Consider the following 16,221-nt stretch of genomic DNA (forward strand, 5'->3'; position numbering starts at 1 on the left):
AAGGAAGACCTGAAAGTAACGTTGCACAGACATAGTTGAGGCATATGAGGCATAGTTAGTAACAGGGGTTTATACTAGAGGTCTGTGATCCATAGGAAGTTCAGAACATGTGACCCAAATAGAATCAGGTTTGGAATAATAAGCAATCAAGGAATCCAACAACCTGACGACACCTAAGAAACAGATGATCACTTTAACACTCTGTACACTGGATGTGATGAGCGCCAGTAACAAGGATAGATCCTCCAACGACCACAGTGGAACTTTCGGCAAGTGTAGTTTGTCTTTATGTACTGAAATAGTTAAAGTCCTGACAGTCTCGTTCTGGGGTCAGTAGTTCAGAAAACCTCTTGGACAAGTAGGACTAAACAAGCCATATTTTCTGGTGTTTGGGGTTGGGATGGGCTTTTTCTTCAGCCTGATTATCTACAAAATGTAGGAATTTTTTCAGTAAGATAAACCATCTGTGGGACATTATTGATGCAAAAAATGGTGTCGCCAGGGCATTCCTCTTAGACCAGTACCACTCCAGCAGAGGTTTTTGTATCAAGCCTTGCAGCACTAGCAGAGATAAGAATACCAGTATTTCTGCAGCCCTTGTTGGGACCCAATCATTGCTTCTTGAAAACTGGCGTGGTGTTGCACCGTTCAGCATACCGATTTGTTTCCACAGTAATCAATTCGACCAAGTGTAGGTCAAAAAACAATTTGAAATATCCCAGAATTCCACTTTCTATTGTCACTTGGTGTTCACCCATGAAGGGAAATTGTGGTGGCGCTGGAGCACAGTTTTGCGCGTCTAGAGCGCAAAATTGGCGCCCCTCCTCTTGATCTTGCTCTTCGTGAGTGGCATCCAAAAGTAGTTATTCTTCATCACTGGAATACATGTCACTTCCAGAATCAGAATCTGTATCACTGGTGGACATCGCTGCACTCTTATTGTAGATGATACATGGATAATGGTTTTCACCGTACTTTGATGATCACAGTTTTTATAACTTTTTTATAATTGTGTCAGTCACTGTAATATCTAACAATTGTATCCTTATCTCAATCACTGATGTCTATCTCTCTCTCTCCTCAGCTACACTATCACAGGACTCTCAACAATATGGCCCTCATTCAGAGCCGTACGCTCTGAGCAGAGCGCACGCTCTGAATGAGGGCCGCCCTCCATAATTATGGAGCGTCCTCCTGGACGCTCGTATAGCTGTGGGTCACCACCCACAGCCTATACGAGTGTGCAGTTTGATGGCCGCAATGGTCGTGACCATCGCGACCATCGAAACTGCGAGCCGGAGCCTGCGGTTGAGGTTTTCAACCGCAAGGCCCGGAGTGATTTTGGCTCTATCAGAGCCAAAATCACTTCCACTGACATCACTAGTGATGTCAGTGGGCCGGCTTCTGACGGTAGGCGTTCCTTTGGGAACGCCCCCGTCAGGAGGCACGCCCACCAAAGGGGGCGTGCTGTCAATCAACATCGACAGCACGCCCCGTTTGATCAGACACAACGAGCTAAGGACTTTCCTTCGCTCGTCGCGTCTGGCGCATGCGCACGACGGAGCTCCCGCCGTCGTGCGCATGCACAGTGCACAACATCGACCCACTTGTGAGCGGACAGCCGCTTGCGAGTGGGTCTGAATCAGGCCCTATGTCACCAATATCATGAGGTGAATAATCCTCATAGGTTTGTCCACCCCTGTTGCTGGGAAGATATGGAGAGGTAGGAGTGAACAATCCTTAGGATTGCCCACCCCTGTTGTTTGGAAGAGAAGAAGGAGGAGAAGTGTGTGTAGGTATGAATTGGGCATACTTCAGGGGCCATCATACAGTATGATCTGTGTGGGTCAAGGATGAGCAGTACACACTTCAGGGGCCAGCATATGATCTGTGTCAGTCAGGAATGAGCAGCACACTTCAAGAGCACCAAATATTCTGTAAGCAGGGGAGAAGGGATGGATCGGGGATAAATCACTGTAACCTGCCAATGGCCGTCCTTCTCTTTTTTAGAGCTGCCTCCTGGCTGCTCGCATAGCTGTGGGTGACCACCCACAGCTTATGCGAGTGGCCAAATAGATGGTCGCGATGGTCAAGACCATTGCGACCATCGGCTTGCGATGAGACCCTTGTGGTAGGGTCTCGTTGCCGTAAGCCCTGGAGTGCTTTCGGCTCTATCAGAGCCGAGAGCACTCCCACTGACATCACTTGTGATGTCAGTGGGGCCGGCCCCAGATGGTAGGCGTTCCCATGGGAACGCCTACCTTGGCCGTCGCTATCCGGGTCTCGCGCATGCGCACGACTGAGCCGGCTCCCTCGTGCGCCTGCGCACTGGGCCAACATCGACCCGCTTGCGAGCGCTCAGCGCTCGCGAGCGGGTCTGAATCAGGCCCAGAGTTTCCAGTCACTGAATTTCCCCGGCAGTGCAGCATCATGGTTACACAGGAGCACAGGCTTCATTCATTCTAATAACCCGGCGTCTGTGAGGAGCAGCGCCAGGTCTAAACCAGGGGGGGGCAGCAGCTGTGTATGTGTTCATTACCCCGGCATCTGCGAGTAGCCACGCTGGGGTTACACAGGAGCACAGGCTCCATTCAGTCTTATAACCCGGCGTCTGCGTGGAGCAGCGCCAGGTCTAATCAGGGGGCCAGCGGCTATATATTCATTACCACAGGAGCACAGGCTCCTTTCATAGCAACAGCCCGGCATCTGCAAGGAGCAGCGCCGAGCTGATCAGTGAAGAGGGGAGCGAGTGGCTGGGAGGGAGCAGGCAGAGGCTGCACGGGGCTTACATAGGAGCAGAGGCTCCATTTAGTTCACTAACCCGGCATCTGCCAGGAGCAGCACCGGGTGTGTGCGTAGAGGGGAGCAGGCGCCGGGCTGGCTGATCCCTGTGCCCAGCAGTGATCAGCAGAAACGATTAGAAAATGTAGTTGCAGAGGGACCGTGGAGGTCCCTCTGGGGCTGGTGGCTGCAGGAACATTCTCCTCCAACAGCCACCCACAGGGCATTTCTGACTAGTTGTATCAGATCAGATACGACCAAGTCAGGGAAAGCCCAGTCTGGTATGGTCGTATCTGATACGACCGTGCCAGGCAAGTGGTTAAAAAAAATGTCCAATGCATGTTGACTTATTGTCTACTCCACCTCTTATGTCTAGATATTGTCTTATTAAATTGCTCTTTTAGCTCAAAGTAATTGTGTATCCATTTTTTGCATATTTATATATATTAATAGGTGATAGTATTGCTGCACAAAATGATAGGTGCTGTGAAATTCTAGTATGCACCTTTTTTGCACAATGCACTGATATAAACAATTATTTTTATCATTGTTTTAGATACTTAAGGGTATATTGTTGCATTTACTAATGTATACATAAACATGGTGCACTTTAAAAGCATTAAGAAAAGTCTATTATGTACTACTTTTTTTGCATGATGCACTCTATGGTATGAATGTACTATAATTTTCGAATACACAAAATACCAAAGATTATTAGAGTTTTATCACATTTTTTGCACATTAGCACATATTGCACTTTGAAATAATTACCTTATTACATGGAATTGAATATTCCTTTTTGTATACACATAAAATATACAAGACATTGGGCGCTCAAATGCAGATTTAATTATTGTATGTTTCCGTCAGCAACAGATCTCCAGTGTTGCACTTCTGATTGAGCCGACACCTTTATTGCTGGGGAGTGCTGTATACAGGTAGCTCACCATCTATACAGGTTTTCTTTCCCATTGGTCTCTGGGCCTGATTCAGATCCGGTCGCAAGCACTGAGCGCTCGCAACCGGGTCGATAGTGGCCGGCTCCGTTGTCCGCATGCGCGAGACCCGGCTAGCGACGGGAAATCCGTCGATCCGGGTCTCGCAACAAAGGGGGCGAGCTGTCGGTGTTAAGTGACAGCTCGCCCCCTTTGGTGGATGGACCGGGGGGTGGCTGCCCAAACGGAGGCGTTCCCATGTGAACGCCTGCCATTTGGGGGCGGCCCCACTGACATCATGAGTGATGTTAGTGGACAGATTCCGGCTCTGTTAGAGCCGAAATCTCACTGGGACTTGCGGCCACGACACCCTACCACAACGGTCTCATCGCAAGCCCGATGGTCGCGATGGTCTTGACCATCGCGACCATCATCCTGGCCGCTCGCTATAGCTGTGGGTGGTCACCCACAGCTATGCGAGCTTCCAGGAGGCCGCACAAAAAAAAAATGCCCTGATTCAGAGCGAGTGCTCTTTCAGAGCGTCCGGCTCTGAATCAGGGCCTCTATACACTAATTTGTGTATACAATTATTCAATTATTTTTTATAAATCAGTGTAAGAGTTTCTACCTCTTTTGGTGCTGCAATTTTCCATCTCCATATATATATTTATGTATATATAAGGGTGTGTGCTATCTACCCTATATAAGGGCGTTATACATATTGAGGTGTGATATTATTTTATATCAATACAACTACGAATTCTTTCTGGCTGTATACTGTTGATTGAAAAAGATTTTATGTATAATAAATATTTTTATATTAATGGTGGCCTTTGGGCCTTCTTTGGGTGTATTCTTGGTGCAAGGGTTTATTTTTAGATATTTATCTCCTTAAGAAGATAAGGAGTTTTTCTTCATATTAAGAAAATCCAATTGTATGGGAGAAAAGCCACACTGAAGTGTTTAGTATACATAAAGTGCACAAGTCGGCCGTAGGATCCATCTCTTCTAAGAATTTATAATACTGCAAATTGGATTACAAGCTTATTTTATATTGGACTTTTTTTAATATATTTAATTGAAGTGAACAATTCGTTATTTGTTTTCTTTGGTGCACATCTTCTATACTACTCTATAAAATATTGTGTTCTAGCCCCTACTAACAGGGGGACTGTTTTAGACGTTTTGTAGCCATTTATTATATACTAATAAAGCTGAGCGCAGGTTAAGGGCATTTCTTTGTGTGTATATATATATATATATATATATATATATCCCCACTGTCATATTTCTGCATTTACCCCTGAACCTGTTTCACCTCTCCAGTCATACGGACTTTAGAGGTGATATAGTTGTATATGTATGTATTTTTTGGAGCGCATTTACAATACAGAAAGCATATTCTACACTATCAGAACATATGTAAGTAATATTCTGCATGAGGCCGAGAGTGTCTCTCACCAATGAGGAGAAAGACCCATCATTGTCAGACCGAGATTGCATCCCAACCTTTCAGATGGTCAAAGAGTGGCAGTTGAGTCTTAGGGGGTCTATTTACTAAGCCTTGGATGGAGATAAAGTACCAGGCAATCAGCTCCTAACTGCCATGTCACAGGCTGTGTTTGAAAAATGGCAGTTAGGAGCTGATTGGCTGGTACTTTATCTCCATCCACTTTATCTCTCTCCAAAGCTTAGTAAATAGACCCCATAAAGTGGAGGAGGTGTGGCCAGTGCTTTGTGGGTGTGGCCAGTAACATGTAGGAGTGTACATTCCTTCACTATCAGCCCCAATGTCTCCCTAAATACATATAAGCAGAAAAATTGCATAATTTTGTGAAGAAAATACAAACACAATTTTATTACTTCTGATTTATGGATGACCATGTGGCCAGCTGGGTGACTGATCATCATGCTGTCATTATGATTGGCCTAGTTTTATGTGGAAGCCTGGGGCTGTAGTCCCATCTGCCGAATTGTTAATCTGGGCCTGCTTGTCCCACTCTATGATTTCCAGCCTAGTAGTAAGGGCTGATGTAATATATACATATGCAGAGCTGGAGCTACCACTGTACCCAGCAGCCGCACACAGAGAAGGCACCAATCATTATTCACAGGGCCATAGCTAGCGTAGTGTGGCCGGTGCCATCGCACAGGGCACCACAGGTCAAGGGGCGCTGTTTGGGCCTGTCAAATTTCTGTTTATTATCATTCTTGCTTGTAGCTTCCTCTTATTTCATCCCCAGCATCTCCTGGCCTTTCCTATCTCTTCCCTTGCCCTTCCCCATGAAGCCATGGCCCTTTTTTGGGTGCATTTTGTCCCTTTGAAAAATGAGGGGGGCACCAATGCTCTTTCTGGCACAGGGCACCAAAAAGTCTAGTTACGGCTCTGATTATTCATCACACATCTGCCTGGCACAGTGACTACACGTTACTCACCATAGACAGGGTCACAGAGGCTTGTTCTTGTGGTTTCTCTGTCTGTATTTGCACTGTGTAATCACCGCTGTCTGTTATATGGAGATCTGAGATCAGTAATGAGCCATTAGGTAAAGGCCTGGCCCGAGGGAAGTACTGAGGCCCAGGAATTAGTGAGGGAGTAACATCAGGAATATATGTGAGGATTTGATCCCCAGCACTGGTGTTTAGTCCTTTATACCAAGTGACAGACACAATACTCCCAGTGATCTCAGTAACACTCAGGGTGACAGATTCCTGGATCACTGGATACTGAGGGATCAGCTGAATATTAATCATCCCACTAGTCAAATCCATCCACAGACTGAGGAGAGCTGAAAGAGAAACAAACATATATCAGGTAATAGAATGCTTGCCTACCCTCCCAAATTCCGCGGGAGCCTCCCGAATTGAGGTGGGAGCTCCCGCTACCCCGCAAACTAGATGTAATCCCCCGCTTTCCTCACAGCGCTGCAGAAAGTCCGGACTGCGCATGCGCGAGTCCAGATGTAGACGCAGGGTCAGGGAGTCCGTTTACTACAGAGAGATCCCTCCTGGGTCCACCCCTGCACAGAGCAGCTGACTCACCAGCCAAAGTTCACACAGACTACTGGGAGAGACTGATGCGCCCAGCATTCTCTGCCCAGCCATTCCCGAGGAGGACACATGGAGGAGGAGCTGATGCTGAGCTGTCTGAGCCCGAGGAGGACACATGGAGGAGGAGCTGATGCTGAGCTGTCTGAGCCCGAGGAGGACACATGGAGGAGGAGCTGATGCTGAGCTGTCTGAGCCCGAGGAGGACACATGGATGAGGAGCTGATGCTGAGCTGTCTGAGCCCGAGGAGGACACATGGAGGAGGAGCTGATGCTGAGCTGTCTGAGCCCGAGGAGGACACATGGAGGAGGAGCTGATGCTGAGCTGTCTGAGCCCGAGGAGAACACATGGAGGAGGAGCTGATGCTGAGCTGTCTGAGCCGAGGAGAACACATGGAGGAGGAGCTGATGCTGAGCTGTCTGAGCCCGAGGAGGACACATGGAGGAGGAGCTGATGCTGAGCTGTCTGAGCCCGAGGAGGACACATGGAGGAGGAGCTGATGCTGAGCTGTCTGAGCCCGAGGAGGACACATGGAGGAGGAGCTGATGCTGAGCTGTCTGAGCCCGAGGAGCTGTGTGTGAGTGTTTCACAATTCAGAGGTTGAGCCAAAAAAATCTCCTTTATATCTGTTGTGGTCAGTGTCAGTGCTGCAGGAGAGGTGAGGTGAGGGGAATGTGTGTGTGTGTGCATGTTTGTGGGTGGTGGAATCTATTAATGTGAATGTTTATGTGTGTGTGGGGGATCTGATAATGTTAATGTGGTAGGGGGAGATCTAGTAATGTCAGTGTGGCAGAGAAGAGACATATTAATGTCAGTGGGGGGGCTAGGGTGTCAGCATATAGTAAGATGTGTTATTATATTTGTGTGGTCATCTATTGAAGAATTTTAATTAGAATCGTTGTGGGGGAACAGATTCTTATTTTGTCCACATTTCCTTTTGCAAGGCCCTCTTATGCCCGTGTCTATGGGAATGTACTGACATAGGGCCTAATTCAGAGCCACTCGTAAGCGGCAGCTCGTTCGCTCCGAGCGATGTTTGCCCAACTGCGCATGCGTACGGATCGCTATACGCGTGCGCGAACCAGTCAGTGCGGTCAAAATTCATGTGTTCGCAAAATAGCGAATGCCTGCTATTTTGAGTGACAGAATGAGGCGTATGTGGGTGGTAACAGGGGAAGGTGCTTGAAAACGGGGAGTGGAAATCCGATCGCAGGCGTGCTTAAAGGTCAAAACGGGCGTTTTAAGGGAGTGCATAATTAATCCAGCAGCGTCATTGACCATGTCACTTGTTTTTTTTTAACTCAGAACTGCTCGCAAAATAGTGGTTGAAAAAACCAACCACAAGAATAGCGAGCAGTTCATACGCTGGTCGATGTACTCGATTAATCTAATAAATAGCGGACATGACGTATGGTGCGAGCGGCCAGGGGGCGTATTTTTCAAATTTACATTCGCATGTTTTGCTCGCTCGTTCAGACTTAGAAGCGTGAACAGTCCGCAAAGTGCGAACGGTTCATTTGAATAGCCACCCCTTTTTAGAAAACGAACGACCGCAAATAGCCAATGGCTCTGAATGAGGGCCATAATTTGCCTCCATGTCAGCAATACAGAATATTTTGGTATCACATGCCAAGTATTTACATAAAGTAATTGTAATTTAATTTGGTCCAGAACACACCCAATTGGCAACAGATACGCCCATAGGTGGATCTAGACACGCCTTTTGGGTGGTGTCAGACATCTAGCGCCGCACTTTTTACTATAGTGTGTACTCTCCCTGAAACTACTTTTCAAAAGTAGGCAAATATGGGTAATAGGACAAAGTCAGATGTTACCAAGGCTTGTACAAATACAATATAATATAATACTGCATGATTACATTTGTTGATAAATAAGGACATTTCAGAGTGATTTATACAGTTATGTTGTTATTAGCCTTGTGTCATTGTATAATGCCAAAGGTTTAATACAGGGAAGGGAATTCCTAGTGACTGGCTAGAAGTAATTGATTGTCTACTGCTTTTAGTGATATATTTTTGATGCTATATAACCACATGTAGGGGCTGAGTTGGGTACAATGCTGATGTTTTTTTGCGACTGTGCATCCGTCTAAATCTCTAAAGTTGCACCGCGTATGCGTCACTTGGTCTCTGGGCCTGATTCAGAGCTGAACGCTCTGACCAGAGCGCTCACTCTCAATCAGGGCCCTCCTCCCTCAACTTGGAGCGGCCTCCTGGCCGCTTGCATAGCTGTGGGTGACCACCCACAGCATATGCGAGCGTCCATGATGATGGTCGCGATGGTCTTGACCATCGCAACCATCGGGCTTGCTACGGAGACCCTGCAGTAGGGTCTCGCTGCCGCAAGCCCTGGAGTGATTTTGGTTCTATCAGAGCCAAAATCACTCCCACTGACATCACTAATGATGTCAGTGGGGCCGGCTTCAGACGGTAGGCGTTCCCATGGGAAGCCCATCGCTCGCCGGGTCTCGCGCATGCGCACGATGGAGCTCCCTCCGTCGTGCGCATGCGCAGTAGGGCACAATCGACCCGCTTGCGAGCGTCCTGCGCTCGTGAGCGGGTCTGAATCAGGCCCTCTGTGCAGTGTGCACAGAGATGCAGAATAAATTGAGATGCATGGACTCTGGAAAATGATAGGTGTTCCTGGGCGGTGACTGGGAGGTGGCTATGCAGATGCACAAAGATCTTCCATCTGATAGGCATGTTATGGGAGCATTGGCGTATCTATAATGGATGCAGGGTGTGCGCTGCACACAGGCCCCGGGGTGCAGGGGGGCCCACACTGAACATCTTGCACTCATATAAAAATTATATTTACCTCTCCAGAGGAGTACCACGTTGACCAGTTCTATAGAATTTAATCACCAGGAAAATGACGCTGTGGACATTTTCCCAGTGATTTGCACATATTCAGTAAAGATGTCCCCAGAAATAAGTCACGGACGCCATGTTCCCGGAGACCTGCGCATGTGCAGTAGACTCAGGCACAAAGCCACAGTCTACTGCTCTGCTGAAGAGGAGAGGGCCCATAAGGCTGCACACAGGCCCCTGTATGGGAGTTTTGCGGGCATGTTGCAGGGGTGTACTCTGGTCCTGATTCAGAGATGGATGCTGTTAGCATCCTTGGATGCAGCAGCGGCGCTACCACTAGGCAGCTGTAGAGAGCTACCACAGGTGTCGTCACCTAAGGAGGCCACTGTTGAGGCCGCCTATCAAACAAATGAGGGATTTCTCTGAAACAGACTCCTTTTTTCGATGATGCCTACGACTGCCACAGGTCTTATTAGCTGGGACCGACACTATCTCCTCATTTCTTCCCTGCTTTTGGCCTCAATGGCAATTTCATGTGTTCTGTGAAAAAGCCAGCACAGCTTCTGATTCTGGTCCCCTGCTCAATTTGTGCTACAGTAGCTTTTCTGTGTGATAGGACCAGACAGGCTAGCCTTCATCCCACATGCGCATTAATAAGCCTTGGCGCATATGACCATGTTGCTGGTTTACTGTCTGTCCTTCCTTGGACCACTTCTGGTAAGTTCTAAGCACTGCATACTGGAAGAGCTGCCGTTTTAGAAATGCTCTGACCTAGTCGTCTAAACATCACAATTTGACGCTTGTCAAAGTTACTGAGATTCTAACGCTTGTCCATTTTTCCTACTTCAAAGTTCGGGGTCTATTCTGATCATTTTTATGCCCGATATGTAAAAGGGTGATGCTTTTCCTAGCAAGACACGGCTACTAAAAGCATTGCCCTTTTAAATATTGGGCATAGTCATAAATATGATCAGAAACACCCGGATTTACAACCAGACACTTTGTAAATAAACCCCATCAACTTCAAGAACTGACGGCTCACTTGTTGCCTAATATACTCCACCCATTGACAGGTACCATTGTAACAAGATAATTAATGTTATTCACCTGTAAGGTTATGGCTGATATATATAAATGTGTGTGTGTGCAGATATGTCTGTGCAGCTGTATATATGTGTCTGTACAATAGTGTCGGTGTAAAAAAAAATATATAAATATATATATGTGTGTGTGTTTGTGAAACTTTTTGTGTAGCTGTATATATGTGTCTGTGTATATATGTGTCTTTAACTGTTGGCATGCATATAGGTTGTGCACCTGCACACCCCTTAGCACCGGAGAGCTCAGCAACACCAAAAGACCCGGAAGACCACGGAAAACAACTGTGGTGGATGACAGAAGAATTATTTCCCGGTGCGTTCTTTCTTTTTAAGAATGTTCCAAACAGTTGATTTGGCCACACCTAATGTTTTTGCTATCTCTCTGATGGGTTTGTTTTAATTTTTCAGCCTAATGATGGCTTGCTTCACTGATAGTGTCAGCTCTTTGGATCTCATATTGAGAGTCGACAGCAACTGATTCCAAATGCAAATGTCACACCTAGAATCAACTCCAGACCTTTTACCTGCTTAACTGATAATGAAATAACAAGGGAATAGCCCACACCTGTCCATGAAATAGCTTTTGAGTTGATAGTCCCATTACTTTTGGCCCCTTAAAAAGTGGGAGGCACATATAGAAACCGTTGTCATTCCTACACCGTTCACCTGATTTGGATGTAATTACCCTCAATTAAATCTGAAAGTCTGCAGTTAAAGCACATCTTGTTTGTTTCATTTCAAAGCCATTGTGGTGGTGAATAGAGGCCAAAATATGAAAATTCTGTCAATGTCCCAATATTTATGCACCTGACTGTATCTGCGCTGGGAAACCATTTCAGTGATGTATCACGATAACTGGAATAGGGGTTATGACAACTATATTAATACCAAAGATGGAGAACTAATTGTACTTATGGACCACCAATCCACCATGCAGATGTGCCTGGGATTTGTACAGAGATGCCCACAAACAGTCCCTGACCAAAAGAGGCCCACAAAGTGCTTGCGAGAGCATGGGTTTCACTAGCCAACCCCCGATACGTCCAATAATCATTCACCAACTGTCAACTGTCCCATCACCACTCTAATCTCACTTGCCTCCATCTAATATCTTAATTCTAGTAATGATACTTAATTTAAGTTCAGTCTTTACTTGAACCACTGCTGTGTGAACTGTCATGCTGAATTTCCTGCCTCTCCTAAGAGAGAGGCTTTATATTTTATTTTCCAATTCCAACTTTCCCATGCACTCTGGCCCAAGATCTCTGATCCCATTGCGTACTGTGATCTATAGTTCTACTCTTCCTCCACGCCTGCCCTGCTGAGATAGCTTTCCAGATCAATGAATAGTATATACAGGGCAGTGCAAATATAATTTCAATCTCATTAGATGGAGAAGGTTGAGTTCCCTCATACAGTTTAACACTGGAGATGTTTTCTGAGTCTTCAGTATTCACTCTCCAGAAGCCACCTTCTCCACTTTCTTCTGTAAAAGTTTATGTGAAGAAATGGAAGGTACAGATCACTACAGTGAGTAATCAGAGGTGGATGGGGGTTTTAAATTAAAAATGGCAAAGAAATGCTGATTTCAGAAGAGTGGAGATAGCTACTCCAACATTGTAACACAGCTACAGCCCTGGAATGTTGTCTGGTTTGTAAGTGCCTTAAAATGTTCATACTTGATCACTGAATTTGTAATATCGATTTGAGAGTGCAATTTTTGCGACAGAGAAAACTAATGTCGTGCCCATTTTTTCACCTAGGGTATGTGCACTCCCAATTCCTGCGGTATTCAATTTTAAAAAATCGGGTGCAAATATTTTTATGAAAACATACCCATGCAAAAATTAGAAAAAATGTCTGTCACCCCCAAAAATAAAATAAAATATAAAAAACAAACTTTTTCTTGTCAAACATTTTCTTGTTTAATTTTGTGCGCATAAAACAAATAAAAATTCTAAAAAAAAGTGATTTCGGGGTAATTTTAGGTCAATAAAAAAATTAATATGTAAAAAATTCTAAAAAAACATTTTAGGTTAGATTCAAATGAAAACACAAATTTATATAAAACATAAAAAATACTGGCACTCACTTTGTTGCAGAGCCTTCCAAATGCTTGCTGGGGTGCTCACCTTGGGGTGTGGTATCCCTCCACATATATATACAAGAGATAAGTGGCATTCCCAGTCCAAATACTCAGAGAAAAAACAGTGCTTTACTGTACTGTTTTTGCTCTGAGTATTTGGACTGGGAGTGACAGTTATTTCTTGTGTATATATATATATATATATATATATATATATATATAAGCAAAAAGGTCCACATTCACGTTTTTGTATCACCATTGCTGGGGTCGCAGACTCGAACGGGCATAGTAGCTCCAAAAGCATAGAAACATATTGAGCGCACTCACCAGACTTGTAGTTGTAGAAAAAGGATTTTATTAACGGAAAGCCATCATAAGTAGTCGACGTTTCAGTCCTCCCTTGGACTTTTGTCTTGACACAGTGGTAGATTGCATTAGTTTAAAATATACTCTATATTTTACGTTGAATAAATATATTATCTTACTACCACGGTTACATCTGTGCACATCTATACTTGATTTATGTTTAAATATTTATTTGTACATGTGAGGATGCATGTGTACATCAAGGCATGCATGTACCCACATGTATATATTTAATTTATTTGTATCTGTTTATTGTTTAAGTTCTATTAGTGTGTATTTTTAATTTTTGTATATATTTTTATATATTTTTTTATTGTTGATTTTCTTATTGTTGATCTTGTATTTTTTTTCATTTTTTTTATTTTTTTCATTTTTTCTTTTTGCACATAGGAGATGTGTGTGGTGTTTATATTTTTTTCTCTCTGTTTTTGTGATATTGTTACTATAGGATGGAATATACCAATGTGTTTACTCAGGCTTTAATATTTTTCCATTGTAGACGTTTGTGTAGAGTTTCCATTTATCTCTTCTTGGTATTGACAGCATGTATGGAATCTAACACTGTGTCTATTCAGGCTCCAATAATCTGTCTTCCTCTACATTAATGTACTATAGCGATTAAGTCTATTAAATGTTCGTTTTTATCCAAAGAATGAATGGTTAACCGTGTCCCTCCCTGTGAGTAGATATGCAGATTAACTTTGAGTTACTTTAGTCAGTATAGAGTGCGCTATGCCCCGATCGTTTACCATGTATACATGGCAACCTATGGAACGCACCCAGACTGATGGTGACAGACTCTAGTGTAGGGAACTTCAGGCCTGACAGGGAACATGTGACCAGGGGTTGGTCTGTGACCACTTCTGCCGGGATGCGTAGTTGGGCAACCCGGGGGATTGCAAGCAGTTGGGGACACACACGTGTGTGTGTGTTAGTGTACCGGAGTCCCACGTTGCCCATGAGTGGAGATAGCGGAGTGTGGTGTTCATTTGAACCTGGTAAGCGCACGTCTTTTTGTCATATGCTCGCTGTTTAGTTGGATGTTGTATCTAAGGTTGACTATTTAATGTTTCTAGGCTATCAATGATTGTGTGGCAATGTCATCGTTATCACTTATGTTTGTGATATAATATATATTTCTTTATGTGATTGTGCACACTTCATTGATATTCAACTGTATAGGTATCCATGATGCACACTCGCTGGGACAATTGTGTAACATAGCCCTGATTGGGTTTTGGGTTGCAGCATTTGGAGTTCTGTGATACTCCTAGCTTTTTCTTTTGGAATGCTAATATGTGTAGATATATATATACACATAATCTTCTTGTCCAGTCGTGTATGTGTTAATGTGGTTGGTCTTTTGTGCAGATTTTGTATGGAGCCTGATAGACTGTGTCACTGTGTCTTGTATTTTCTATTTTTCTATTGGTAATTTGAGTTTTCAATTTATATTGATTATATCTTTGTTGTTTCATTTTTAGATGTAATATGAAATATACACACATGGTGCATTTTTGCAATTTGTTGCCGGTCTTGAAAAAGGTTCATATTCGAACCGAAACGTCGACAAATTATTTATATGGCAATCGTTTGGACAAATTATGCTGAATAAATTGTGTCATTTTTGGATTACATATTGAATGACTTCTTGGAGACTGGATATTGTGTGGATATTAATTGGATCAGTTTAAAATTTGATCTTGGATAGCAACCCACCGATGAATTATTCTTGATGTGAGTGCAGGATTCGATTGTATATATGTATATATATATATAATGATGATTTTTGGGTAATTTATTTGAAGCCATTTTTAGTTTTGACAAACAGTAATTACATGGAATTGTTGGACTAATTAAGCTAATTGGAAACTTTCCACAATTAGTCATGGGGGAGTGTCTTAGAGGCACGTCCTGACAATATTTCCTAAAAATAAAGATTTTAGAAATAAGATTTGGTTTGGAGGTGTTCAAATAGAATTTGATAAAAATCACGCACCCTATTGGATAGGAAAAACCTTATGGCTGCAGGTAAAACCCATCGCTGCTGTGTTTTTCAAAATTACGGTTGCAATTGGATATGCCCCAATGTGAGTAATGACTAGGACCATTGACAACATCTGTCTGTCACTCGTCATTTCACCACCAGTTTGAAAGTGTCACTTAACACAAGGAGTTAATTTTGAATTACTCCAAGGACTTATGTGCTAATAATTTCTTAATTAGTGCCAGAAAAACTAGCACTTTATTTCAGTGATGATAAGATTATGGCCTGATTCAGAGGTGGACACTGATGCAGACGTAAGGACTGAGACGCCCACTCGCAGTATCGTACAATGCTGCATTACTGGCTGGTGCATCTTTAGACACACCATCGGTCTCACCTTGCACCAGCCCTTTGTCAGGGTAATTTTTCCATTGGTGTACGGCCTCCCATTTAAGCAGCTGTATGTCTGAGTATAGCCGCTTTCACCTGCAACACTCGCATAGCATGCTACCTCTGCGTGCGCCGGATTTGGCACCCCTCTGTTACCTCCCGATCTCTGTCCAGGAATGCCCCATACTGCCTATACACTTCCCTGTGCATGCACTGGAATCTGTACTGTGTCATCTTAGTCAGACCCTGTACAATAACCTCATTATCATTATCATTTTTTTTTCACATGAGGCTGCCTGTTTAAACAGTATCTCAAAGGGGGGACAGATAAAAGAAATGACAATCTGGAATGATCTTGGTGTTATTACCATCACCTTACACGTGTTCTGGGAAACGTCACCTGTAAAATGAGTCCCCCTATCACTTTTAATAATTGTAGGGATATAGTATCTGCATACAGGTTCCTGCAATTAAATCTTGTTATTAATAGCTACTGCTCTAAATAATGCCTGGACCCCTGGGTTGGACAGTATTCCAAGTATTTGACCTTAGCCTGGCATGGCTGCCGTTTATCCTTAGCAACCTTGTGTCCTGTGGGTGGGAGATAAAGCACAACAGTTTAATATCATTTAAACATGACCTAAATACAACAATAAATCATCCACATTTTACATTAGAACAGATCCATTGGCAGAT

The 16,221-nt window shown here is 44.0% G+C and overlaps 1 protein-coding gene across 1 annotated transcript in view; it reads right to left on the reverse strand.

Annotated features, from left to right (window-relative positions):
- LOC148481518 (pregnancy-specific glycoprotein 22-like) overlaps window positions 1-11,876 on the reverse strand; it is a 607,768-nt gene extending 595,892 nt beyond the window's left edge. The window contains exons 1-2 of the mRNA XM_088453301.1: window positions 11,795-11,876; window positions 6,149-6,505 (exon numbers count right to left, since the gene is read on the reverse strand). Of these exons, the coding sequence (XP_088309427.1) occupies window positions 6,149-6,505; window positions 11,795-11,876 (439 nt within the window). The remainder of the gene's footprint in view (window positions 1-6,148; window positions 6,506-11,794) is intronic.
- Window positions 11,877-16,221: the final 4,345 nt, after the last annotated feature.

Source organism: Taudactylus pleione, unplaced genomic scaffold (assembly GCF_031769625.1).
Source record: "Taudactylus pleione unplaced genomic scaffold, aTauple2 ptg000578l, whole genome shotgun sequence".
NCBI classification, from domain to species: Eukaryota; Metazoa; Chordata; class Amphibia; order Anura; family Myobatrachidae; genus Taudactylus; species Taudactylus pleione.